The sequence below is a fragment of the Corvus cornix genome, chromosome 26 (genome assembly GCF_000738735.6).
Source record: "Corvus cornix cornix isolate S_Up_H32 chromosome 26, ASM73873v5, whole genome shotgun sequence".
Classification (NCBI taxonomy): Eukaryota; Metazoa; Chordata; class Aves; order Passeriformes; family Corvidae; genus Corvus; species Corvus cornix.
The window spans coordinates 4,703,634-4,727,840 of record NC_046354.1 but is presented as its reverse complement, the minus strand read 5'-3'; the positions used below and the strand labels follow the sequence as shown (position 1 = coordinate 4,727,840).

General features: G+C 57.8%; 1 protein-coding gene across 1 annotated transcript; it reads left to right on the top strand.

The window, feature by feature from the left end:
- Positions 1-224: 224 nt before the first annotated feature.
- On the top strand, positions 225-20,722 carry SLC6A17 (solute carrier family 6 member 17). The gene is given in 13 exon segments (XM_039565220.1): positions 225-734; positions 7,824-8,230; positions 11,482-11,555; positions 11,557-11,640; positions 11,907-12,033; positions 12,640-12,821; positions 13,908-14,018; positions 15,003-15,244; positions 15,874-16,066; positions 16,413-16,605; positions 16,796-16,955; positions 17,454-17,616; positions 18,042-20,722. Coding segments are annotated over 12 exon segments (2,184 nt in total). The 5' UTR covers positions 225-734; positions 7,824-7,944; the 3' UTR covers positions 18,411-20,722.
- Positions 20,723-24,207: the final 3,485 nt, after the last annotated feature.

The following is a 24,207-nucleotide window of genomic DNA, read 5'->3' as shown; positions in this document are numbered from 1 at the left end:
CGGGGGAAAGGGGTGACCAAACCCGCAAACTCTCCCTTCCCCGGGGGAAGCGCTGCCGGGAGGGCAGCCCTGAGGCCGCTCTTTAGGGGCATTCAAAGGGGGTTTTATTCTTTCCACAGCAAAACCGAACCCACGCCTCGTGTCAGGACTCGATGCTACTTTTCTTCGAACGCAAGAGCCTCCCTCGGAGCAGGGGGGGTGGCCCGGCACCCCAGCTTTGACGCGCAGCCCTGGTGACTCAAGCCTGCGTCAGGGGCTGCGTGGCCCTTCGCGTTGATTTTTTTTTTTCCCCTTAATTTATTTTTTTTTAAATCGCTTTTCCTTTCTTTCTGTATTTCCCGGGAGCCGAGCGGAGTTACCTCCCTCCGGCGAAGGCGAGCGGGGCCGGGCGAGCCCAGCGCGCATCCACCGGGCGGTGGCGGGGCGAGGCGGGGGGGGACCCGGAGCGGAGCCACCGGTACCTCGGAGCTTCACGGCAGCGCCGTGCGGAGCCGTTCCCGGTCACCGCTCGCCTTTCCCGGTCACCGCCGCTCCCGTTTGCCCGGCTCCCCGCTGCACCGGCAGCCTCGCACCGGCCCCGCCGCCGCCCGGACTCGCCATTCCCCCCCCTCACCGGAGCGGGGGGAACCTGGGTGATTTCTACCGGGAATTTGCGCCGTTTCCTCCGGGACCGGGCCAGTTTCTCCTGGAATCGGGTCGGTTTCATCCTGCCAGGGAGCCGCCGCAGCGCCGAGGTAAGGATGCTCCCCCGACCCCCGCTCCGGGCTCTCGCTGCCGGGGGTCTCCCCGCCTCGCCGGTGGCTGCCGGCTCCGGGTGCCCCCTCCCCAGGGGGGTCTTTGGGAGGGGGGAGATGCTCAGGGCCAGGTTGAGGAGGTTAATGGAGGAGACACCTCAGCCTGGAGGCATCAGGCGTGGCCCTAAGGGTGGTGGCATCCAGGGCTGGAGGGGGGACATTTAGACACAGCAGACGGCTTAAGCCACTCCAGGGGGCTGGGGGTCACCGCCGGGGGTGGCACTGGGTGCCTGCCCGGCTCGTGCTGGTGGGGGGCTCATCCCGTTTGAGGATGGGTGGAAATGGAGCCTCCAGGTTGACCTTGACAATAACATTGGGAGAGGAGAAAGCATTCGGCTGCAATGAATATTTCAGTCCCGGCCCCTGGAGTGGTGGGGGTTGTTGCCCCTTCTTTTATTTTCATGCTGCTCCCTGAGTGTGGATGGTTGGGTTTGAGGTAGAAAAATGGGGCTTGGGGTCGTGGTTTTGTGAAATTCCCGGTGTTGGGTGTGGGGAGCCCTTGGCCCCCTCCGTGCATGCTGGGTGTACCCAAAGATGTGTTTTTTGGGCTCACGTCTCGGCCAGCTCCAAATTTCTGTTGTCCCGGGAATGTGGGGCTCAAAGCAGCTGAGAAATCTGCTCCCAGCTCTTTGTAGAGGACCCAGAAGGTGAAATCCTGCTTCCTGGATCACGCCTTGTGTCTGAAGCACCTGGGGTTTGAATCCATCAGGAGCTGATGTAACTATTTCTGGTCTTGGTAGGAAAAAAACCTGGAGCACCGCGGCAGCTGAGCTATTCTGGGCAGGGCAGAGAGTTCCTTGTGAATATTTCTCCAGAGGTGTCAGGACTAGGTCAAGGAACCTGGCTGGGGGTGTGACTGCTCCAAGGGAAATAAAATGTGGGTCTGAGCTGTCCACTGGGATGAATTGGAGGTGGCTCTGCTAAAATAAAAGGGCTCAGTTTAAACCTGGAGTGATTCCACTGCTGCTTCAGGCTTGCACAGAGCAGGGAATCTGGAGTTACACCAGAGCTGGAGTCATGAGGATCAAATTTACCCCAAGTCAGATGCTGACCTGTGCACGTCCAGGCGAAACCATCGCCTTGGGAAGAGAGGCCCTGCCTTTACCCCGTCCGGGCTGTGTTTGGAGTTGTTTGTTTACAAACGTGGCAGCAGCTTCATGAATTACACCAGGAAAAAGCAGCGCTTATGGCGGGGTTTGGATGCCACCCGTTTGCTGCTTTTTAGGATGAATCTTGGCTGGTTTGGGGTGCAGTCAGTAACCTTTGGCTGGAGCGGGTGAGTTACGACGGATCGCGGAGATCTAAGTGGAAAACGATCGTCTGGCGAATCAAACCGAGCCCTGGAGGAATCATATGATGGTTGGCTTTGCTCTGGTGTCACGTTATTGCAGCTGCGTGTGTTTTCGTGCCACTAAATGAGACATGAAAGGAGGCCAGAGCTGATGAATCAAGGGGCTCACACGCTTCGTGACAAACCCGAGTGCCGAGGCTTCTCCTCCGCCCGTGTCCCTCTTGTGACCCACGGGCAGAACGGCCCCTTCCGGAGGTTTCTTGGCACCTACCGGGGACAGGAGTCACTGTAATGTCACAGCCTGTGTGAAAACCTCCGAGGTGGGACAGGCACCCACCCGGGCTGGGCAGAGCAGCCCCCTCCGGGCTGGTGTAGCCCCATCTCTGCTTTCCTGAGGAGGAATTGGGGGTTATTTATAACATCTGGGCGCTGGCGAAAGCCTCCGGGGTGGGTGTAAGACAGAAGCGGGGGCAGCTCTGATTCATCAGCGCTCCTGTGTCATGATGCTAAAGCGGGACGCGGTTTGCACGGGAAGGACAAGGAGCGTCCCCGGCCCCTGCGAGGGAAATGCCGGCTGCGTGTCACCGAGCTGCCCTCAGCCCCAGCCAGCCCGCGGCCTGGGGAGCTTCCCTCAGGTGCCCCCCGTGCTCTCCCATCTTCTCACGCTGCCCCCATCCGGAGTTTGTGCCTCCCCAGGGGTGGGTGTGAGGAGGGGACAGACCTGGTGGCACTGGGTCACCCCGTGTCCTTTCCGCAGGGTGGTGGGAGCTGGGTGCTAATTAGCAGGGCTCGTATTAACGAGGGGAGAATGGGAGCAGCCCTAAAACCCTTCCCTGTGGAGCCGGAGGCCGAGCAGGGAGGAGCAGACCCCGGGATGGAACCGATTTAAGGTGGAGGTGTCTCGGACCAGCCTTGGCTGGTGGAAAGGGGAGGTTTGTGTGACGGAGGCCATGGGAAGGTCCTCGGAGCAGGGCAGGGGTGGGTCAGAGCTGCAAAAAAACTCTGCCTTGGGCAAAAATCTCTTCTTGGGGCTTTGAAGAGAAGTTTGGATGCTGCTGGGAGAGTCCTGCCCTTGGTTTCTTGTGGCTTGGAAGAGCGGGACGCTTCCCAAAGGACCAGCTCTGCCAGGGCAGTCCCCATCCCACCACAGAGGCTCTCCTGACCTCAGGGAGCAGCAGGAAGGGGCCTGGAGCTGCTTTTCTCACGACTTGGGCTCGAAGTGGGATGTGCATCCAGGTCTCCTTCCCTTGGCTCTTGGCTGTGCAGCGCAGAGGGACGACGGGAGGGATTCATGGTCCTTCCCTTCTCCTCTGCTTCCCGGGTTTGCTGCTTCCGGGGTGACCTTGGATCTGTCCCTTCTCCTCCCCGTTCCAGTGTCCCCATCTGCACCGAAGAGCTTGGCCCTGGGTGCAAGATTCCCCTGGCTCTGTGTGTGCCAGGGAGGATGAGGAGCTGCAAATTGATGCTCAGATCTCCGAGCATGAAGCTGAGAGTAGATTTTCCACCTCCTGAAATCCCTCAGTTCCTCTGTCCCCACTCCTCCCTCCCTTCCCTGCTCCGTGACCTTGACGGGGCGAGCTGGACCTTCCCGGGCCTTGGGGAGCTGGATGCTGCACCAGGAACATCTTTCTCCTCTCCTTTAGGAGCTGTGGAGGATTTGTGTGGAACCTGAGGGGGGAGAAATGGTAATGGTGGGGCAGGGAGGGACCAGCAGAGAGTCCCCAGGGGTTGAAACGCTAATTTTTAATTCACCCAATCTCATCTTGTGGCTTTTCCTGCCTCAGTTTCCCCTTTCTGGACCCAAACAAGGGATAAATGTAGAATTTGGACACAGAGGGGAGAAATTCCCCCTCGCCACATCCTTTGGACCCAGAGCACATTTGCTGCCGGTGGCTGCTCTCCCTGGATTCTGCAGTAAATCCCCATCTCCTCCCTGCCTTCCCCTGCGCTCCCAGGCCCAGCTGAAAGCTTTGCTGACACATTTCCAGCCCGTTTATTGCTTCCCAAGAAAGCAAGGATGGGCTGAGGCAGGACACGTGGCTCAGAGCCTCCCTCCTCCCCTGACCCCTTTGTGGTGCTGCTGGCAGGGCTGGGGGATGTGGGGGGGGTCTTCACTCATCCCAAATAGCAGCTTCTTCCCCGTGGATGCTTTTGGGATTGATGGGAGCCTCTGGGCAGGGTTTAACCCTGGAGCAGGAGCTTCTCCATCCCTGCCCTTTCCCTGCTGGGTTGAACCCAGTTTGTCCCATGGCAAACCCATTCCACGTGCCTTGGATGCACTGCAGTGGTGGTTCCCATGCCAGTCCAAAGGGATGTGGAGCTTGAGGCCACCCTGTGTCACCTGGAGAGGAGGACATGGGCGGGGGACTGTCACTCTGGGCGAGCAGGAGCCCTGGACTCAGCCCAGGGCTCAGGGAACGGCAGCTGCTTTGTGAGGAGTTAAATCTGAAGGTATCCTCTGGGACTGTGGAAGTGGGAGTCCTGCTCAAGGACACACCCAGGGACACGGAGCAGGAGGAGGTGAGTTACCCCCAGGGACAGCCCAGCCATGCTCCCCCAGTGTCTCCCCTCGTGACGCCTGTTTGGAGACACCAGTACTGACCACTGCTCAAACTGGTCCTTTCCCTGCTCCTGCTGTGGGAAAAGCCGTGTTCCCTCTCTGGGTGGGTGGCACCAGCACTGGTTTTTACCTGGGCAAAGCTGTGGGTGCAAAGGCAGCCCTGGTCCGGCAGCACGAGTGAGGTTCTTGCAAGCCCTGGGCTCTGAAAGACCCTAATCTATCTTCTAAAGAGAGAGAAAAAATGCACATTTAAGAAAATTAAGGTCATGGGGACTAAGTAAACAAGCTGAATCTCCATCTGTCAGTGACAGGGTTTTCTATCTCTCTCCAGCCCGGAAAGCTCCTGGTTGTCAGCTGATCTGCCTTGTCTTTCTCACAGGGTGGCTGTTATTTTTGGCAGATGAATTTTTGATTAAATTCCCCTTTCAACCAAAGGAATTTGCGGAAATACCTTTCTCAGATGGATTTGGACTGTGCTTTTTGATTTGAGGGTGCAGACCTTGGGGCTGATGCAAGAGGCTGGGGAAATTAATGGGAGGAGCCCTGCTGACCCCGTGTTCCCTGGATCGTGTCCCTGTGCTGCGGGGGTTGGTGGCTCCGTGCGGGTTCTGGCCGGGCTCATCCCACAGCCCCGGCAGGGATGGGGATGGCGAGGGCTGGCTGTGCTCATGGCATCGCTGCTGGGGATGATCCTCCCTTCCTTCGGGCCTGGATCTCTGCCAGGCACCACCACCATGCCCAGGCTGGGGCTGAGCCATTGGGAGATGGCAAGAACTCCCCAAAGCAGCCATGGGGACACTGGGCCAGAGCCATTCCAGGACCAAGATTTGGATCTCTGCTACGGTTTTCCCCTCTGGTTTAGTCTGGGAGCAACTCCTGTGGGCAGGGAGACTCGTACCTCTGTCCTTCACCCTCATCCCAATGTTCAGAGAGGCCTTCCCCACCCTGTTAAAGCAGCCAAGCACCCCAGCTGATTCCCCAAATCCTTTGGGAATGTTGGAGTGTCCTCCAAGGCTCTGAGAGGGCTTTGTAGGTGCTGGAAGGACCCTGCTGCTCCAGGATGTGGGTCCTGGTACCTCTCAGCTCCTCAGAATAACGCAGAGGGGACCTAAACTGAGGAGAGGAAGAGGCTGAGATCCAGAGGGATGTTGTGGGGTCTGTCCCGACACCACGGTGCTGGCCTGGCTCAGCACCACCTTCCCTGGAGCTGGGCACCTCCGAGGGGTTGAGGTGTCCCAGGAGAGCTGTTTGGGGCACTGAACTCTGTGAGCTTGGCCAGCACATCCTGGATCTTCTCGGCTCTATCCCGAATCCTAAGAGACGCTTTAGCCCCAAGGCCGAGTGCTCCTGGCGCTCTGAGTCTCCCTCGCTCCGAAGGAGCTGCTGAGCAGGCAGGGAGCAGCAAACAACCCGTGGGTGTTCACCCAGCTCTGCACAAATCCACGCAGAGCCTGACCCAAACCTGATGGAAATCCTGTGCTTCCCTGGCTGCTGGATGAGGCCCTTCCCACGCTCTGTGCCCGTCCCCATCCCGGCTGAGGATGCTCCAGCCCCGGGCAGCCGCGTGCCGGTGATTGAGCGGTTTATGTGAATGAGCCCTCGTTAGGAAATGAAACATCGCCGGCTGGGCTTGAAAGGATAACTCCAACGGCTTCTCCGGAGGAGCCGGATCCAGGGAAGATGTGGAACCGAGGTGGTTGCCTGGCAACGGATGCAGCCGACAGTTGAAAATAGATTTTTTTCTTATAGGAACAGGGCCTGGCAAAGGGGGAACTTCCTTCAGGGGTGAAAAAACACCGAGGGGAGGGTGGGTGGAGGGGGAGGTTTCCTGCTCTCGGTGCTTTGCTCCTGGGCTGGAGCCCCGTGCATGAGATGGGGATGAGCTTTGCTGCCTGGGCTGAACCCTCTGCCCTGGAAAGGGTTGGGACTGGGGGCTGAATTAGATCAAAATGTCCAAAGGAAAGAAGAGCTGGGAATGGCTCTGGAAAAGCCCTCAGGGTGGGGGGGACATGGTGCTGCTGCCCAGCTGGGGTGGGACAGGTCTCTGAGCACAGCAGCATCGCTCTGCCATGGCCCAGCCAGCAGCCGGGTGTCCCCTGGGATGCAGAGGACAGGGAAGAGGGAAGCGCAGCTCTTCCCGAGCTTTTCTGAGATGAGGGATTTATTATGGGATTTCTGTGTTTTCTCCCCTGCTGATGTAGCACCACAGTCCAGTCTAGGGCAGGAGCTGCCCATGTGACCCCAGTTCTCCCAGTACGGAGAGGAGGGACATGGTGCTCTCCCAGTTTGGGGATCTCCAGCCCAGTGGAGCAGATTTCCACGATGCCCCCAAGATTTTTGAGGCAGGGGTGAGATCTGCAGGGCTGGGCTGGGCTGTGGGCACCTCCTGAGGTGCTTCTGTGTGGGATTGCTCCTCCTGACCCTCGCTGAAGGCTGGGGAAGGGAAGGGGCCGGGATTGATGGCTCTGCCTTGGCTGCTGCTGTTTTGCAGCCGTTACCTGTCGTGAAGCTGCCTGGGGAGATTTAGCGTCGGGCTCCAAGGCTTTTAAGTCACTCCTGATAACTTCCTGGGATGCAGAGACAGCCTGGGAATTTGTCACTGCCCCCTGAGCGCTTCCAAGCTGTCATGGAGCGAAGCCTGGGCTGTGCTGATGGTCAGGAGGGGAAGGAGCAGGGCAGGGAGGGCAGAGCCTCAGCGAGGGCTGAACGTGGTGTCAGGCCTTGTGAGGTTCAGCTGCTGCTCTGGAGGCATTAGAGGGGACAAGAGGTGTCACTGTCCCCTGGAGCCCAGGGAAATTCCTCTCTCTGGGACCCAGGGGCCTCTTCCCCATGAATAAGAGAAGCTGTGGCTGCCCCATCCCTGGCAGTGTCCAAGGCCAGGTTGGATGGGGCTTGGAGCAACCGGGGACAGTGGGAGGTGTTCCTGCCCATGGCAGGGGTGGGGTTGGATGAGCTTTAAGGTCCCTTCCCACCCAAACCATCCTGGGATTCTGTAATTCTCAACCAGAACGCTACTCCTGGCCCATCATTCCTGGAGAAGGGGACCCTCCAGGTTCAGGTTCAGGTCCCCAGGACATGGGGGGACGGGCACTCTTCTCACCTGGTGCTGCCGGTCCCGCCAGGACACCTGGGGATGAGACAAAACCAACTGACCCCAGCTGACCCCTTCCCCACCCAGGTCCTGCTGATGAAGAGGAGGTGAGGCCCGAGCTGTAGCTCACACCCGTGCTGCTCCCTGTGGGACATTCATCCTCTTCCCTCCTCCCATCCTGCCCTCGGGGCCGCCTGGAGCCGTCCCGATGCCGAAGAACAGCAAGGTGACGCAGCGGGAGCACAGCAGCGAGCATGTCACCGAGTCGGTGGCCGACCTGCTGGCCCACCAGGAGCCCGTGGACTACAAACGCAGCGTCCTTAACGTGGCGGGGGAGACCTGGGACAAGCAGAAGGAGGGAGATGAGGACCTGGACGCGGAGAACCGGCCGGCGTGGAACAGCAAGCTGCAGTACATCCTGGCGCAAATCGGCTACTCCGTGGGGCTGGGCAATGTCTGGCGCTTCCCCTACCTCTGCCAGAAGAATGGAGGAGGTGAGAGATGGGGCAGAGGTGGGATCAGCCCTTGGAGAAGGGGGTGTGACCCAATCCTGCCTCGCTGCACGTTGGGGTGTGGATGCTGGCACAGGACAGGGGTAATTTGGGCTCTAAAATGGGTTATTTGTGCTCTAAAGTGTGTTGTTTGGGCTCTGAGGGGGTGAAAGGGCTGCCAGAAGCTGTGCTGAGATGTGGGAATCTCCAGGACGGCCTCTTCCTAAAGGTTGTCCACCTGCCAGGTTGGGAGCCAGGGTTTCTGGCTGCAAGCCCTGATTCTTGTAGGGACTATTTGGAAATCAGGGCCCAAGAGGGAAGAGACAGTCCCTCCATTTCCTTGGGTCCTGAAGCCACATTTTGTGGTTCCATCCCCTTCCCAAATCCTCCTTCCAGCCAGCCCCTTCTCTCATCCCACCCCACGCCTCCTCCTCGGGCTTCCAAGAGGGCCAGGTCTTTCCCAGCTGTGCTGAGACCCACCACCCTCCGTGACACTGACAGCAGAGTGGGTTCCTCATCATTAACTCAAACCCAGTCCCTTCCCAGCCGTGTTGGAGGGAGCCAGGCCCAGCCCAGGGCCCCCCTGAGCTCTCCTGTTCCCAGTGCTGCATCCTTCGCCGAACCTGCAGCGCTCTCAATAATTAAAACATCTCCGGTGTCATCGTCAGGATGAGTCATTCTGCCAAACAGAGACCTGTGCAGTCAGCACTCCCCCCCCGGGGCTGCTCACCCCCATTCCCTTCCCTTCCCGCCTGGGATGGAGCCGGCTGTGCCTGGCTCCTGCACCCCAGCACCTCCCAGTGCCTTGGTTTGGCTCCAGGCTCGGCTCGGTGCTGGCACAGCTCAGCTCAGCATGGTGTGTTCGCCCCAAATTCAGGGCTGGGAGAGGTTGGTACAGCCCCCCTGGTTTCATTGCACAGCTGTCCACACCTGGCCTCTGACTTCCAAGCAAGTTCTCCTCAGTAAATGAGATTTAGAACCAGCTCAGGCCCAGAGGCCAGAGAACCAGCATCCTCCTGCTTTATAAGGACTTAACCCAGCTGTGCTTCCGTTTCCCCACGGGCACAGCAATCAGTAATTAACCCTAATTAGTGCAATCAATGAAAATCCCTCATCTTACACTGAGCTGTCTGCTGTCCTGCGTATCCGGGGGGCTCTGGCCCCAGCTGTGCAGGTGCCGGGTGACAGGAGGTGCAACCGGTGTTCCTGGGCTGGGATTCATCCTGGTGTATCCCTCAAACCCGGGGCTGAACTTGCTGTCTGTGTTTGGGGAGCATTAAAGAAGTGGTTTTAGACACAAGCCCGGATGGGGTGTGGAATGGGGATGGGAACTGAGGCAGCACAGCCCTGACACTGCAGCAGCAGAGGAGATGAGCGGTGGGTTTGACCCATCCTGTGATGGGATCCAGGGGCACCGAGCTGGGCAGGGAATGGGGCAAGCAGCTGCTTTTAGGAGCTCCTTGCTGCGATAGAACATCTTTCTGCAGCAGGACTTAAAATAAAAGGCCTTACAAGCTGCCCCAACCATCGCCACAATTCCATGGATGGGGAAACTGAGGCACAGAGCTGGGAACTCTGAGCAGCAGCTTGCTGAGCTTTGCAGCGGTATTTCTTCTGCCCAAGTGGCACCATCTGTGTGTCCCATGGGGCAGACAGCAATTCTCTGCCTTTTCCTCCTGCCATGTCAAACCCCCTTGGTAGGGATTCCCTGCAGGCCGTGAGGCTGCTGCGGATGCAGGAGCTTGGGAGGGGTGGACAGACCATTCCTGGTCGCTCTGAGCAGCTCCAGGATGTGGTGGCGGTGGCTGCTTTCTCTCCTGCTCCCCGAGCAGGTGTCTGCGGGGGAGAACGGCTGCGTGCTGGGAGCAGGATGGGCTGGAGCCAAATTCCCAGGACTCGAAGTGCCGGGAGCCAGCATGGGCTGGCAGCGCTGCCCAAGGCTGCTGCCCACCTTTCCAGACATCACAGAAAGAAAATCTCCAACACTGGACAAATTTGCATCTGAATCTGTCCATCTGTCTCATCTGCACCTATCTGCAGGTGGAGATACCCAGGAGAGCGTTGCAGAGATGGGATGCTCGTGGTCCTTCCCGAATTTCCCTGAGCTCCAGCTCTGCTCTCTGCCTCTCCTTTTACCCTCCCGATCACCCTGGGCTGCTGCACCTCAATTTCTCTCCCTACCGGCATTTTTAACGCACCATCCCCAACCACTGCTGGCGCTGATCCGCTTTGCAGAGTCCCAGCTTGGAGCAGCACTCCCTGCCCCAGCTCCTGCCCGGGGCCGGAGAGTTACGGCTGTCCCCGGGGTGTCAATCCAGGCAGGAATTTCGGCTGTCTTTGGACCGTCTGCTGCCCTGCAGGAGCCAGGCACATGCTCCCGAGCCCATTCCTCAGCTCCTGGCAGGAGGCTGGAGTCATTGCTCAGCCGGGCGCTGCGGCGTGGCTCATCGCATCCTTTACGGTCACCGGCTGTGCTTCGGGAGCCACCGCCTCCTCTCCATCCTCAGCAACCAGACAGGCACTAACCGAGCTTTTAACCTGAGTCGTTTCTACCCCTCAGACTGTGCAGGGTGGCACACGGCATGGTGGTGCTGCTGCTGGGAATGTGGGATGTCCAGGGGGATGTGTGGGGACAGGGGGCTCAGCTGTGCCTGGGGGACCGGGAGGGCTCCCGTGTGTCCGAGGTGGCCGGGAACGTGGCCGTGTCCCCATGCGTTGGCCTATGGAGGTGTCTCCTTGCACAGGGAGATTTGTCTGTGTGGATTCAGGGAGTCTTTGGGGGCCTTGGGGTCTATCCCACACGACCCACACTGGCAGGGGAGGCTGCACCCTTCCCTTCCACACACGTGTTTGCTCCTCTCCACAGCTTCTCCTCTGGCCAAGCTCTGATCTGCATTCCTGGATCACAAAATCAGGGGAAAACCACGGAAAATTTAGGTTGGAAAAGCCCTCTAAGACCATCGAGTCCAACCATTAACCCAGCACAAGGCCACCTCTAGCCCATGTCCCCAAGTGGCACATCCACACAGATTTTAAATCCTTGCAGGGAGGGGGACTCCACTGCTGCCCTGGACAGCCTGTGCCAGTGCCTGACCATCCTTTCCATGAAGAAATTTGTCCGAATATGCAACCTAAGCCTCCCCTGGCACAACTTGAGCCTGTCCCAGCTCTGCCCTGCTTGTCCACCCCCGTCCATCTGTCCTTGGCTGCACCGGAGCAGGGAGATCCATGATGACCTTTCTGTCCCCTTCCAGGTGCCTACCTGGTCCCATACCTGGTCCTGCTCATCATCATCGGGCTGCCCCTGTTCTTCCTGGAGCTGGCAGTGGGGGCAGCGGATCCGCCGGGGCAGCATCGGCGTCTGGAATTACATCTGTCCCCGCCTGGGAGGCATCGGCTACGCCAGCTGCCTCGTGAGTGCACCCAGGGCACCCCCCCAGCCCCACCTCGGGGTGTGTGGGATGAGGCAAACCTCGAGGAGCCCCATGGGGGGGGGTTGAGAGGCCAAGAGGTGTTTGTCCAGCTCCACTCACGGCTCTAGGGCTGGTTTGGGAATGGGCCCATCCCCTGATCGCAGCAGCCTCGCTTCCCTCCGCTCCCTGCGTGGCATGAGGGGTGCCGGGAACGGTGCCACTGCCCTGGGGTTTGATGCCGTGTCCTCCTCCTTCCTCCCCCCAAGGTCTGTTTCTTTGTTGGTCTCTACTACAACGTCATCATCGGCTGGAGCATCTTTTACTTCTTCAAGTCCTTCCAGTACCCCCTGCCCTGGAGCGAGTGCCCCATCGTGAAGAACGGCTCGGTGGCCGGTGAGGGACGGGGAAGCTCGGCTGGGAGGGGCAGTTCCCAGGAAAGGGGGGCTGTGGGACACTGTGGGACACACATCACCACCCCCAACAGAAGGTGGGGCCACAGGAGGTGGAGGTGTCTCCTGGGGCCCTGGATCCTCTCTGGCCCAGCTGCCCTGACCATATGGAGAGCTTTCCCTTGGGTTGGGTGTCTCCCATGCGCTCTCTCCCCACTGATGGGATTCAATGCCAGTTTGGGAATCCAGAGTCCCCACTGATGGGATTTTCAGGCTGCCTCAGTGCTTGAGGCCAAGATCTGACCCAGGACCATGGAGGGAGGCAGCGAGAGGCAGGCAGAGGCTGCTCCATGGCTGCCTAACTGAGACATGGATGGAGCTAATGGTGTTTAATAACACCTGAGCATCAACCTGGGACTCTCTGAGAGCTTTTATAGCAAATGAAACTGTCTCTCCCAGTATTTAACATCTCATTTTCACCTGGCAGTGTTTTTCTGTCCTGTCTCTTCTTTTCCCTGCTAAGAATGAGCCCCATTAATTTCTGCCCCTCGGTTTCCAGAGGTGGGGGTGACTCTCCCCCTCACGCCCTCCTGCCTCTGCTCTGTTGCAGTTGTGGAGACCGAATGCGAGAGGAGCTCAGCTACCACCTACTTCTGGTACCGGGAGACCCTGGACATCTCCAACTCCATCTCTGAGAGCGGGGGGCTGAACTGGAAGATGACCCTGTGTCTGCTGGTGGCCTGGAGCCTTGTTGGCCTGGCCATGATCAAAGGCATCCAGTCCTCAGGGAAGGTGGGTATTGGTGGCCACCTGAGCCTGGCTGGGCTCTGTCTTGGAAGCAGGAACCTGCCTGGACCACACTGTCCTGCCCCAGTCTGGGGTACCAGTGGAATGCTGTGTCCCCTGGGATGCTCACACCCACTCCATAGCTGGGCTCACCTCTGGAGGGATCCAGAATAAGATCAAAAGAGGGTGTAGGGAAGAGCTTTAGTTCAGCTGACACGTGCAGCCAGGGCTCAGCCACACCAGGGCAGAGAATCCACCTGAGCTCCAGCACTTCACAGAGTCACAGAATCAATTAGGCTGGAAAAGACCTTTGAGGTCATCGAGTCCAACCTGTGACCTAACACCACCCTGTCACCCAGGCCATGGCACTGAGTGCCACATCCAGCCTTTCCTCAAACACCTCCAGCGATGGTGATGCCACCACCTCCCTGGGCAGCCCCTTCCAATGCCCAATCACTCTTTTTGTGAAGAACTTCTTCCTAATGTCCAGCCTAAACCTCCCCTGGTGCAGCTCAAGGCTGTGTCCTCTTGTCCTGTCTCTGGGAGCAAAGCCCAACCTTCACCTGGCTGCACCCTCCTGTCAGGGAGTTGTAGAGAGGGATGAGGTCCCCCCTGAGCCTCCTTTTCTCCAGGCTGAGCCCCCCCAGCTCCCTCAGCCGCTCCTCACAGGACCTGGGTTCCACACCCTTCCCCAGCCCTGTTGTCCTTCTCTGGACGAGCTCCAGCATCTCAACATCTTTCCTAAATTGTGGGACCCAGAACTGGACACAGCACTCGAGGTGAGGCCTCACCAGTGGTCCTGCTGATCCAGACCAGGTGCCATTGGCCTTCTTGGCCATGTGGGCACTCTGCTGCCTCATGTCCAGCCTGCTGCCAGTCAGTACCCGCAGGTCCCTTTCTGCCTGGCCACTGTCCAGCCACCATCCTGATCCGAGGGGCATCACAGTTTATTCCTGGGGAGCCAACCCCATCCTGGGGAGGGAAATGCTCCCTTCTCCCCACTCTGAGCTGTCCGTAGGCTGGGTGGGAGGGTGGCTGAGCCCAGGGGGGCAAGAATTGAGGCTGTGCCTGTGTTCACCCCTCTTGCTCCAGGTGATGTACTTCAGCTCCCTCTTCCCATACGTGGTGCTCGTTTGCTTCCTGGTGCGGGGACTGCTGCTGCGTGGGGCAGTGGATGGGATCATGCACATGTTCACGCCCAAGGTGAGAGTTCCAAGCCCAGCAGACTCCAAGCAGGTTCCCCACCTGGCTGATCACGCCCTATTTTCCCTTATTCTCTTATTATTCCCCTTATTTTCGTCCCCACCCCAAAAATCAGAGTGCCAGCCCCAAATCTGGGGATTCCTGATAGATCATCAGGATGTGGAGTGGCTCCCAAAATTCAGGGTGTGGCCAGGACAGCCAAGAGCCTCACAAACTCACCATCCTCAGCTGCCCAGCCACCAGGGTGGGGGGCACAGAGGTGCCCGAGGGGATATATAAAGATCTAATGGAAAGATGCTGTCTGGCAGCAAAACCTCTGCTGGTGGTATGCACTTATTAATTAACCAGCTAATTAATTAATTAAGCAGAGATGTAGATGAATCAGCTCGTCTGGCGAGGCTGTTAGAAGATATTAATTAAGGTCCCTTGACGAACAACGCTGGGAGGCCTCCAGGCTGCAGCTCTGGCTCCCAGGAGAGGGGGAATGTGGTTGGGGGGTATCAGGAGTTAGAACAACCCCCCAGCCAGGATGTTGGATTTCCATGCTCCAGGTGCTCTGGAAGCAGGAGAAGGCCGTGGAGGATGGAGACCCATCGCTGGGCATGGGGTGGTTCCCTGGGCTGGGGGGACAGGGACATGGAGCCCCCAGTGTGGGCTCTGGGGCAGGTGGAGTAGACAGGGACGTGGTCAGGTCAAACCTTGTCCTGACCTCTCTGTGCCTCAGTTTCTCCCTCTGTGGGAATGACAAGAAGGACCCGTGAGTGCTGGGTAAAGCCAGACCTGACCATGGCAGATCATGGAACCACGGAATGGTTTGGGCTGGGAGGGGCCTTAGGGATCATTTCCTTCCACTGCCCCATCAAAGCACCCCCAGCTGCTCCAAAACCAACTCAGCCCAGAGGCACAGCAGCCTTTTGATGGAGCTTTGGGATGGGTTGTGGGGCCACCAGGCCACCTGACTCCTTCTTCTGTCTTCCTTCCAAGCTGGACAAGATGCTGGACCCCCAGGTGTGGCGTGAAGCAGCCACACAGGTTTTCTTCGCCTTGGGCCTGGGTTTCGGGGGGGTCATTGCCTTCTCCAGCTACAACAAGCAGGACAACAACTGCCACTTCGATGCCACCCTTGTCTCCTTCATCAACTTCTTCACGTCCGTGCTGGCCACCCTGGTTGTGTTTGCTGTGCTGGGCTTCAAGGCCAACATCATGAATGAGAAATGTGTGGTGGAGTAAGATTTGCTTTTTCTCTGTTTTGTTTTTGCTGGTTGTGGTGGGTCTGGAGCTGGATGATCCTGGGTTTTGGTGGACCCAAGTTCCTGATGGTTGAGACCTGGATTTCCAGAGATGTCCCGCTGTAGCTGAGGGAGTTGGATGTCGCTGTTGTACTGAGAATGGCGAAAGGAACGACACAGAATTCAAGTCCAGGATAAAATGGGATTATTTAATGAATTACAAACTCGTTTATTTAACTTGGTTCGCAATAGAGAAATGATGATTGGCCCATCGGTCAACCACCCACCAAAGTGGTTGGCTGAAAGGAATAGTTCCCATTCTCAGAATATTATTCTCAATGAACCAAAACAATAGCCACAGTATTCCACAACAACCTGCACCTGCAAAATAGTTTACAGAATAGCAACCCGTTCCTCAGCTAGTTTGTGTGAGAACGGAGACTTTCACAGGAGGCTGTAAAAAGCTGGAAAATTTCTCTGCTAGCTTTTTTAGCACCTACAGTTGGACATTCAGCTCCTCCAACCTAAAGTCCAGCCCCAAGACGGGCTCTCAGTCTGCGGATTGAGCGTGCATCCAATGTGTCTCAGGTGCCCTGCATCACCTGAGAGGTTCTGCTCTCCCTTAGGAACGCTGAGAAGATCTTGGGCTACCTGAACACCAACGTGCTGAGCCACGACCTCATCCCACCCCACGTGAACTTCTCCCACCTCACCGCCAAAGACTACAACGAGATGTACCGGGTGATCATGACGGTGAAGGAGGGGCACTTCAAAGAGCTGGGCCTGGATGCCTGCCTGCTGGAGGATGAACTCAACAAGGTACCTGGTGGCACTCCCGGTAGGACCAGCAGGTCCCCCGCCCCATTGCCTCTTCCTGTGTCAATCCTGAGCACATGGATCTGGAAAAACAACTTTTAGAGACCCTCCAGGCATGGGGAATCCAAGTCCCTGTGGTTTTACCCAGCACACAGGGGTCCTCCTGGGGTGGGAGAAGTTCTGTCCAGTACAAGTCTAGCAGGGTCATCACCAGTTCATCACCAGTACCAGACTGGGATTTTCCTTCCTTGAAGAGGGTTTGGTGAGGGAGACCTGAGACATCAGGGGCTTGAAGTCTGTGTCCTGACAAGTTTCTTCTCATCTTTTGGTTCTCTCCCCACCTCAACAGTCGGTGCAAGGGACTGGGCTGGCCTTCATCGCCTTCACAGAAGCCATGACCCACTTCCCAGCCTCGCCCTTTTGGTCCGTCATGTTCTTCTTGATGCTGATCAACCTGGGCTTGGGGAGCATGATCGGGACCATGTCAGGCATCACCACGCCCATCATCGACACCTTCAAGGTGCGGAAGGAAGTGTTCACAGGTGAGGTCCCTTCTCCTGCAACCTCCTTGGGAAGGGGTGGGGGAGTCCCCGTTGCCTTGAGGAGTCACTCCAGAAGAGTGTGGACATAGTGGGGGGTGAACTGGGCCCTGCTAATGCAGGGAATGGACTTTGTGGAGGTCTTGGTGTCCCTCAGGGGGCTCTGCTGACCAGGCCCGTTTGCTCCCCACAGTCGGTTGCTGCATCTTCGCCTTCGTGGTGGGGCTGATCTTTGTGCAGCGTTCTGGAAATTACTTTGTCACCATGTTTGACGATTACTCGGCCACGTTGCCGCTCACCGTTGTGGTCATCCTGGAGAACATCGCTGTGGCCTGGATTTACGGCACCAAGAAGTAAGGAATTTCTGTGCAAAAGGAATAACTGTGCTGTAACTCCTGACTGAAAACCCCTTCCAGCTCTTTTCCACATGGCTTTCTCTCCAGGGGAAAATGCTCCAAGGGCAGGAATTTGGTTCACTTTGATCCTCCTGCCCTGCCCTGGTGTAACCCAGCCCCAGGAGCGGGTCTGTCTCGTGGGTATCTCCTGTTGGTTGTGATGCTCAGTTACTTGTGATGACCCTTCTTTCTGAGGTTTCCAGGTCCTTCTGCAAGTGGATGCTGTTCCCCTCTGTGTGTCTTGTTCAGAAGTTGTCCAGAGCGAAGGCAGCTCTGGGTAACGCTCAAATGGTCTTGTCCTGAGGAGTTTTCCACAAGTTCTTCAGGCTTGAGGGACGCTGAGATGCTCAGCTGGGTTCTTCTTCAGGCTCTACCTTGAGCATCAGCGGGGCTCCTGGGAGGTTGTTTCTCACTCGAAGGCGGGGGATATCACGATTCCATGTCTCTCCTCGGCAGGTTCATGCAGGAGCTGACAGAAATGCTGGGTTTCCGGCCCTACCAGTTCTACTACTACGCTTGGAAGTACGTGTCTCCCATCTGCATGGCCGTGCTCATGACCGCCAGCATCATCCAGCTGGGAGTCAGCCCACCAGGATACAGCGCATGGATCAGAGAGGAGGTGAGCGCAGCTCCCTCCCCTTCCCCACCCACGTCCCAGCGGAGCAGGGGCAGCTCAGAGCCACAGACCGCTCTGTTCATGCCAGCTCCGCTCATTCCTCCTTCCTCTCCTGCTGGGTGACATTCCCACCCTGCTCCTGCCCTGGGAGCGGTCAGGTTTGTTCACGCTGCCCAGATGTCTCCAGCCAGCTCTGCCCATGGGCTGAAGTTTGTGTTGATTTTGGTTGGCTCCCACGGCTCCACGCTGTGCTCAGCATCCTGTGTGAGGATCCTTTCCCTCCACCTGAGCCCACCTTCATGTGGTGTCCCTGAGGATGGAGTCTGGCAGGAGGCAGCAGGAGCTGTCTGGTGCTCTGGAGACGTTGTACCTGGTGGGCATCACCTCTGCTGCAACAACCCCGTGACGTTAATATCTGTCTCTTCCAGGCTGCTGAAAAGTTCCTGTTCTACCCAACCTGGGCCATGGCCATCCTCATCTCCCTGATCATCCTGGCATCCCTCCCTCTGCCTCTGGTCTTCATCCTCCGGCAGTTCCACCTCGTGTCGGATGGCTCCAACGCTCTCTCTGTCACCTACAAGAAGGGGCGGATGATGAAGGACATCTCCAACTTGGAAGACAACGATGAGACCCGCTTCATCCTGAGCAAAGTGCCCAGCGAGACCCCGTCCCCCATGCCCACACACCGCTCCTACCTGGGCCCCGGGAGCAACTCCCCCATGGAAATGAGCAGTGCTCCCAACGGACGATACGGGAGCGGGTACCTCCTGGCCAGCACCCCTGAGTCTGAACTGTGATGGTTGCCTGCCAACCACCCCCACCGGGAGAGGAGGGCACTGGGGAGTGGATCCTGGCTGTCCAGGCAACAGGAAAATTAATTACTAAGGAAGATGAAGAAGAAACCCCTCTTAAAACCGTAAGCAAAGCAGCCATTTCTGAGATGACATCGGGAAGAAGGGATTGCAGGAGGGGCAGGACTCCTCTGACAACCCTCGGTGGAAAGGCAGGACCCCTGGACTCATCTCCGGGGAAGGGAGGAGGAGTAAGAGGCGCTGCAATACCTTTCCAAGAGTTGTTCTCATGCAGCTCAAATCTGAAGCAAAGAATCTCTCTTTTCTAAGCAGCTGATGGTTGGAACAAGGACCTGGCAGCAGGTGGGAAGCCAATCATACTTCCTCCTGTCACCCAGTGCTCTTCCCTCCCTGTCTGTTGTCCTTTAGCTGGGAGGAGTCATGGCCTTATTCCAACGAGCACAATTAACCATCGATGTTCATAGCACAAAAAGGTGCTGTTGTTGTCACCATCGTTGTTGTTGTTGTTGTATCTCCTGTAGGTTTTTATAGCTGTGGACACACCCAAATAACCCCCCAAATTCTGGCCAGGGTTGGCAGGGAGCAGCGTGGGGCCAGCTGAGATATTGGGGTGGGTAAGAGAGGGCATGGGGCATCCCTGGAATCTTTATTGCCACCAGCATAGGGATGGTGGCTGGGAGTTGCTTGGGGGCATGGAGATGTCACAGCCATGGGATGGAGCGGCTGGGATGCTCCGTGGGCTGGTGGCGATCATGCTGAGTGGCAGGAGGACCCCTGAAGTGACAGTGGTTTGGATGTGTGAGCCTGTGTGTGGTCTGGACGGGGTGAGCGTGCTGGGGGTCACGAGCGCTCCCCTGGAATTACTCCTGACGTGTGGGATGCTCTGCTGATCCAAAATCCCTGGCACGGTGATCATCTCCTCTCACTCCTCTCTTTAGATGTCCCCGAGGGACAAGCAGAGGAGCTGTGGGACATCCAGTCCTACCACACTCCTGGTTTAGCTCTCAGGAAACCACCCCCTGACCGCCCTCCCTTGCCCCCCTGAGCTGCGCAGTGATTCTCTCTGGACGTGCCTCCTCATTTCTCCTCGTGTCCCTTCCAAGCCAGGGGTTTGGCATTGCCTCCTGTCACACCCCACAGGAGCTCACCAGCCTTTGGGTGGGGGTGACCAGCTCCTGGGGACCACAGGCACCCAAGGAGCAGCAGCTCTTGGGAGCCAGTGCCAGGTGCCAGGTCCCCAGTAGCTCTTGATCCAGGCTGGGGAGCCCTTGGGAGAGTCCAGGGGCCTCTCTCGTGCCCATCCTTGCTTTTGGAGGCTCACATTGATGTGACCTTATGTTGTTTCTCCCCAGGCTGTTTAGGAAAGGGTGGGATCTCCCAGCTTTGGGTCTTTCCCACCGGGACTGAGGGTCGTTTCCCTGAATCCTACACATAACCAAGCACTCTGCCAAGGGTACTGGGATAACCTGGCATCATCCCCCTTTTCCTTGGGGACGGGGAAGCAGCTGCCTCCTTGCACACTCTCTCCCCTCTGTCGCCTCCAAAGGCTGGGGGAGCACCTCAGCCTGGGTCCTGCTGGGCTCAGGTTGTGCATGAAGATCTTTCAGGCCGCTCTGAAGGCCGCGTTTGTGGGTGCTGGTTCACGAGTCCTTCTCTCCTCCACTTTCCTGTCGATTGCTTTTCTTTCACCTTGATTCTCCTTTTGGTTGAGAACTGAAGGCAGAAAGCAGCTGGTCTATTCACCACACCCCTGATTCTCAGCATCCCTGGGGCCAGGAGGTTCCCACAGTGACATCTCTTGTGGGTGTGATCCTTTATTCACAGTCTTCTCCATGGGCTTGGCTGGTCACCTGGAGACTCTTCCTGGACAATTAGCTCAAGTCCTTCATTAACCATTTTTCTGGGGGGAAAATGGAGGAATGGACTGAACCAAAGCAGCTCAGTGATGGTTCCAAGGGGCACCAGATCTGCGAGTCAGGATCAGCCATGCTCCTCCAGCAGTTCCCCCTTGCTCATCCCCTCCCGCGTCTTTCTCCTTCCTCTGCCCATGCAAGAGAGACGCAGAAATGTCCCCATGGAATCTCTGGAAGGGAGCAGCCCAAATCCAGTGGCATTTCCCCATCATTAGGCAACGCGTCCCATCCCATTTCTCACTGGGTCCATCCTCACCTGACCAGCAGAACAGAGGATGAGTCAAATCCTTGCCCAGCATCACCTCCCCATGCCCCCGAGCCCAGGGACCAGATTCCCACCGTAGCTCCCATGGAGTTAACGGAGCAGGACACCTCCCACAGCCAAAACGCTCAGTCCCATGTGCTCCCATGGCACGATGCTCCTCGAACCCTGGGGGGAAGGATCCGGCCCTTGGTCTCTCCCACCCCCGTTCCCAAACCAGCCAGGGAGGCACTCGCTTTCCTCTCTTCTCCTCGCATCATCAATGAGAGGCAAAGTCAACAAGAAGGTAAAAGAAGCTATATTATATATATATATATATATATATATAAAATATATACAGAGAGAGGAGACGGAATAATAACCTAGAGATTCTCTATTTCTATTGTATATTTATTCTGTAAATGTCACTGTAAATGCTGTTAAATGACAAATCGTATTCCAAAGTGGCCCATGACCTATTTTCATTCCCAGTGCTGTACAGATCAATTCTCATTCTATAGCAGGGCATATTTTTACCTTTTTATTTCTTGTGCGTGGTGGGTGCACGTCCCCTTCTCCCCCCCCAGCCCCAGGGTGTCCAGCTGCCCTGGGGACCCAGCAGGGAGGAGGAGGAGGAGGAGGAGGAGGAGGAGGAGGAGGAGGAGGGGAGGAGGAGGAGTAGGAGGAGGAGGAGGAGGAGGAGGAGGAGGAGGAGGAGGAGGAGGGACGACACCTTTACTTTTATCTGTGGAAATACTGTACTTTGTCGTGGCATTTGCTCGCTGTTAGACACGGGGTGTTGGGGGGAGTGTGTGTGTGTTAGGTTTTAGGAGATCCGTGTTGTCGCCGTGGGAGCGTGCGCGTGTTCGTCCGTAGATGCCGTGCGTGGGGTGTGCGCGTGTCCGTGTGCGTGGGTGGCTTTAGGATTCACTTCTGGCTGTACTCGCTCACTTTTGGAGCCTGCGTGGGGGTTTCTCCCGCTCGCCGGGGCAGGTTCTCCCTCCACACACCTTCTCGGGGTCCCAGGCTGTGGATGAGGCCGACCCCCAGTGGCTTTTAGCCCTAGAAATCACTTCTTTTCCTCTTTTTCTGCACAGAGGCACAGGGAATAGCTGCTAGTTGTGAGCACAGGCACTTTTCAGTTTTCCTTCAGGCAGTGGGGCAAAGAGGGGGGAACCGCTGCCGATATCCCTGTCCCCCACATCAGCTCCTCGATGGGTTCCCAGCCCAGATCCTGCTGCTCAGAGCAGTGTGGTGCCCCTGGCTGCGAGACGAGGAGGTGCTGGGTAGGTCGGGGGAGGTCCAAACCGTGTCCCCTCTCTGGGGGGAGGGTGTTCAGTGGGTTTGGAGAGGGCAGAAAGGAGGTTGCAGGAGGGGCACACCCTGTGGTGCTGGAGCTGCAGGTCCAGCCTGTAGGGCTGGAGTTGGGATGCTCCGTTCCCCAGGACTCTGCTGCAGGGGCTGGACCTTGACCCCGGTACAAAGCAGAGGTCAAGGCAGGACTGGAGCCGGGTCCCCAGGTGTCCCAGGGCTCCTTCCCCTCAATCCCTCCAAAACAGCCCCTTCCTCACCTCTCAGCTCCCACCCAGACCCCGACAGGTCACATTAAGCCCCAGCACCTCCCAGGAGCAACTCCCACTGCCTTCTAATGGCCCCCGCCTCTCCCGAGCGTGGCTCTCGCCGGCAGGAGCGGCGCCGGGTGGCCTTGGTGGCCGGGAGGGACATGGCACAGCCACGGGAACACGCAGGATGCGGCTGCTTCCCCTGGGACAAGCACAACACTGGCGAAACCCTCCTGTACAGGTAAAGCACAGACCTCCTAGTGACGCGTCCCGTGTCCCCTCGTAGCCGCAGTAGTTCCCTCGTGTGCCGGGCGCGGCCGGGCTGCGCCGCCCGGGCTCCTCGGCCATCGGGAGAAACCCTGTAAGAGCTGTATCGGAGTCTGATTAAAAGTCTCTTCTTACCAAATCTCTCCTCACCGAGTCTCTTCTGTGCCTCTGTTTCCTTTCTTGGGTGGGCTTTGGGGTCTCTCTGAGGTTTAGGGTGGCAGAGACACAAAGCAAGGGGCCCGCGGGAGTCGAGGTCTGTCCTTCCCTGTGCTGTCCCCACTATTGTCCTGCAGTGTCCCCTCATCCCTGCCTCCACCCAGCATCAGCCGCTGCAAGGGCCTTGCTCGGAGCGAGCTGTCTGTAGGTGCTTCAGGAGCCTCGTGGAGGTTGTTTCCCATCCTGGGCCAGTTTAACCAGTACACATTGGCTTTCCAGGGCACAGGGACTGGTAAGGTGCAGCGCCTGCTCCTCTGCACAGTGCCCTGATAACAGCGCTGGTGGCTTATCCTGAGTGCTGGGAGCCCTGCGAGTCTGGAGACCCTTCCTGGAGAAGGCCCAAGGGTTTCCAGCAATCCCAGATGACTTCAGCTGCTGGGAATTAGCTGAGGTTAGCTGGGGAGCAGGGCTGCCTCTTCCCTTCTCTCCCATCTCTGGTAGCTTCTTTGGCTTCTCCAGGGCTCCTTCAGGAGCCTGAGGAAAGGGGGAAAGAAATCAGGAGAGATAGATCCAGATGAGATCCCTGGCACCGGGGATGCCACGGGGACACTGCCACGGCTGTGAACTGAACAGTGACAGCCCTGGGGAAGCAGGGAAGGTCTTTTGGGCACCATCTGGAGAGGTTGGTGCAGGACTGGGGCGAGCGTCGGACATGGCTGGAGGAGCAGCACTGCCCGGGGAGGGGAAGGAGGTGGCACAGGGGTATTTGTGTCCCAGAGGACATCCAGGGTCCAGCTCTGTGGGAAAACGCCCCCCAGGAGTGATGAGCAGGACAAGGGGACACGGAGGGCAGCTCTGACCTCAGCACAGGCCGGTTCTGTGGGAGCAGGGATGGAGATCCCAGCTCAGGGTAAGGCCCAGTGCTGGACTGGAGCCACGTGTGGTGTCACTGCAGTGCTGAACCCACCGAACTCAGCCCATCCTGCACTCCCAGGGGCTGAGAGGGTCTGCAGGGGCCAGAAAATCCCAGTGCCAGGGGCTTTCTGAAAACAGGAGAGAGAAACAAACTGGAAAGGGTGATTCTGGCCCTTGGGGGCTGGAATAAAGACACAGAAATGGGCCCAAATGTGGAATTTAAGCCAAACACTTTCTATTTTAAAAACCGCATAAATATTGAATTTCCCGTGACAGCGAGGGAGGGAGGTTTCAGAGCCTGGTGGGAGGTGAAGGATGTTGCTGTCGGATGTGGGGGTGGGTTTTGGGCGTCCCATCTCCAAACATCTCTGGACCGGGCTGCGGGCACGAGGCGGGTACGGACACGAGGTGGAGCTGCTACAGCAGCCTCTGCCGAGATTCCCTGAGCACCTCGGAAAGGAAAAGGACATCCTGACGCGGAAAGACAGGGAAACCGAGGCACGGCCCCAGCTCACGAACCGCTCCCGCTCACTCCAAAGCCACACAGTCCCCACCACTGTCCCCGCTCCAGCCCAGCCCCCTCCCTCCCGCTCCCAAATTGCTTTTATGGAGCGAAATTGCATCAGCGCTGCCGTGGATGGAGCCAGATTCTCCCCAGACCCCGCCGCGCTCCGCTGGCCGTGTTTTCCCTGCCTGGGCTCCAGCCGGGGCGCAGGACACGAGGTGGC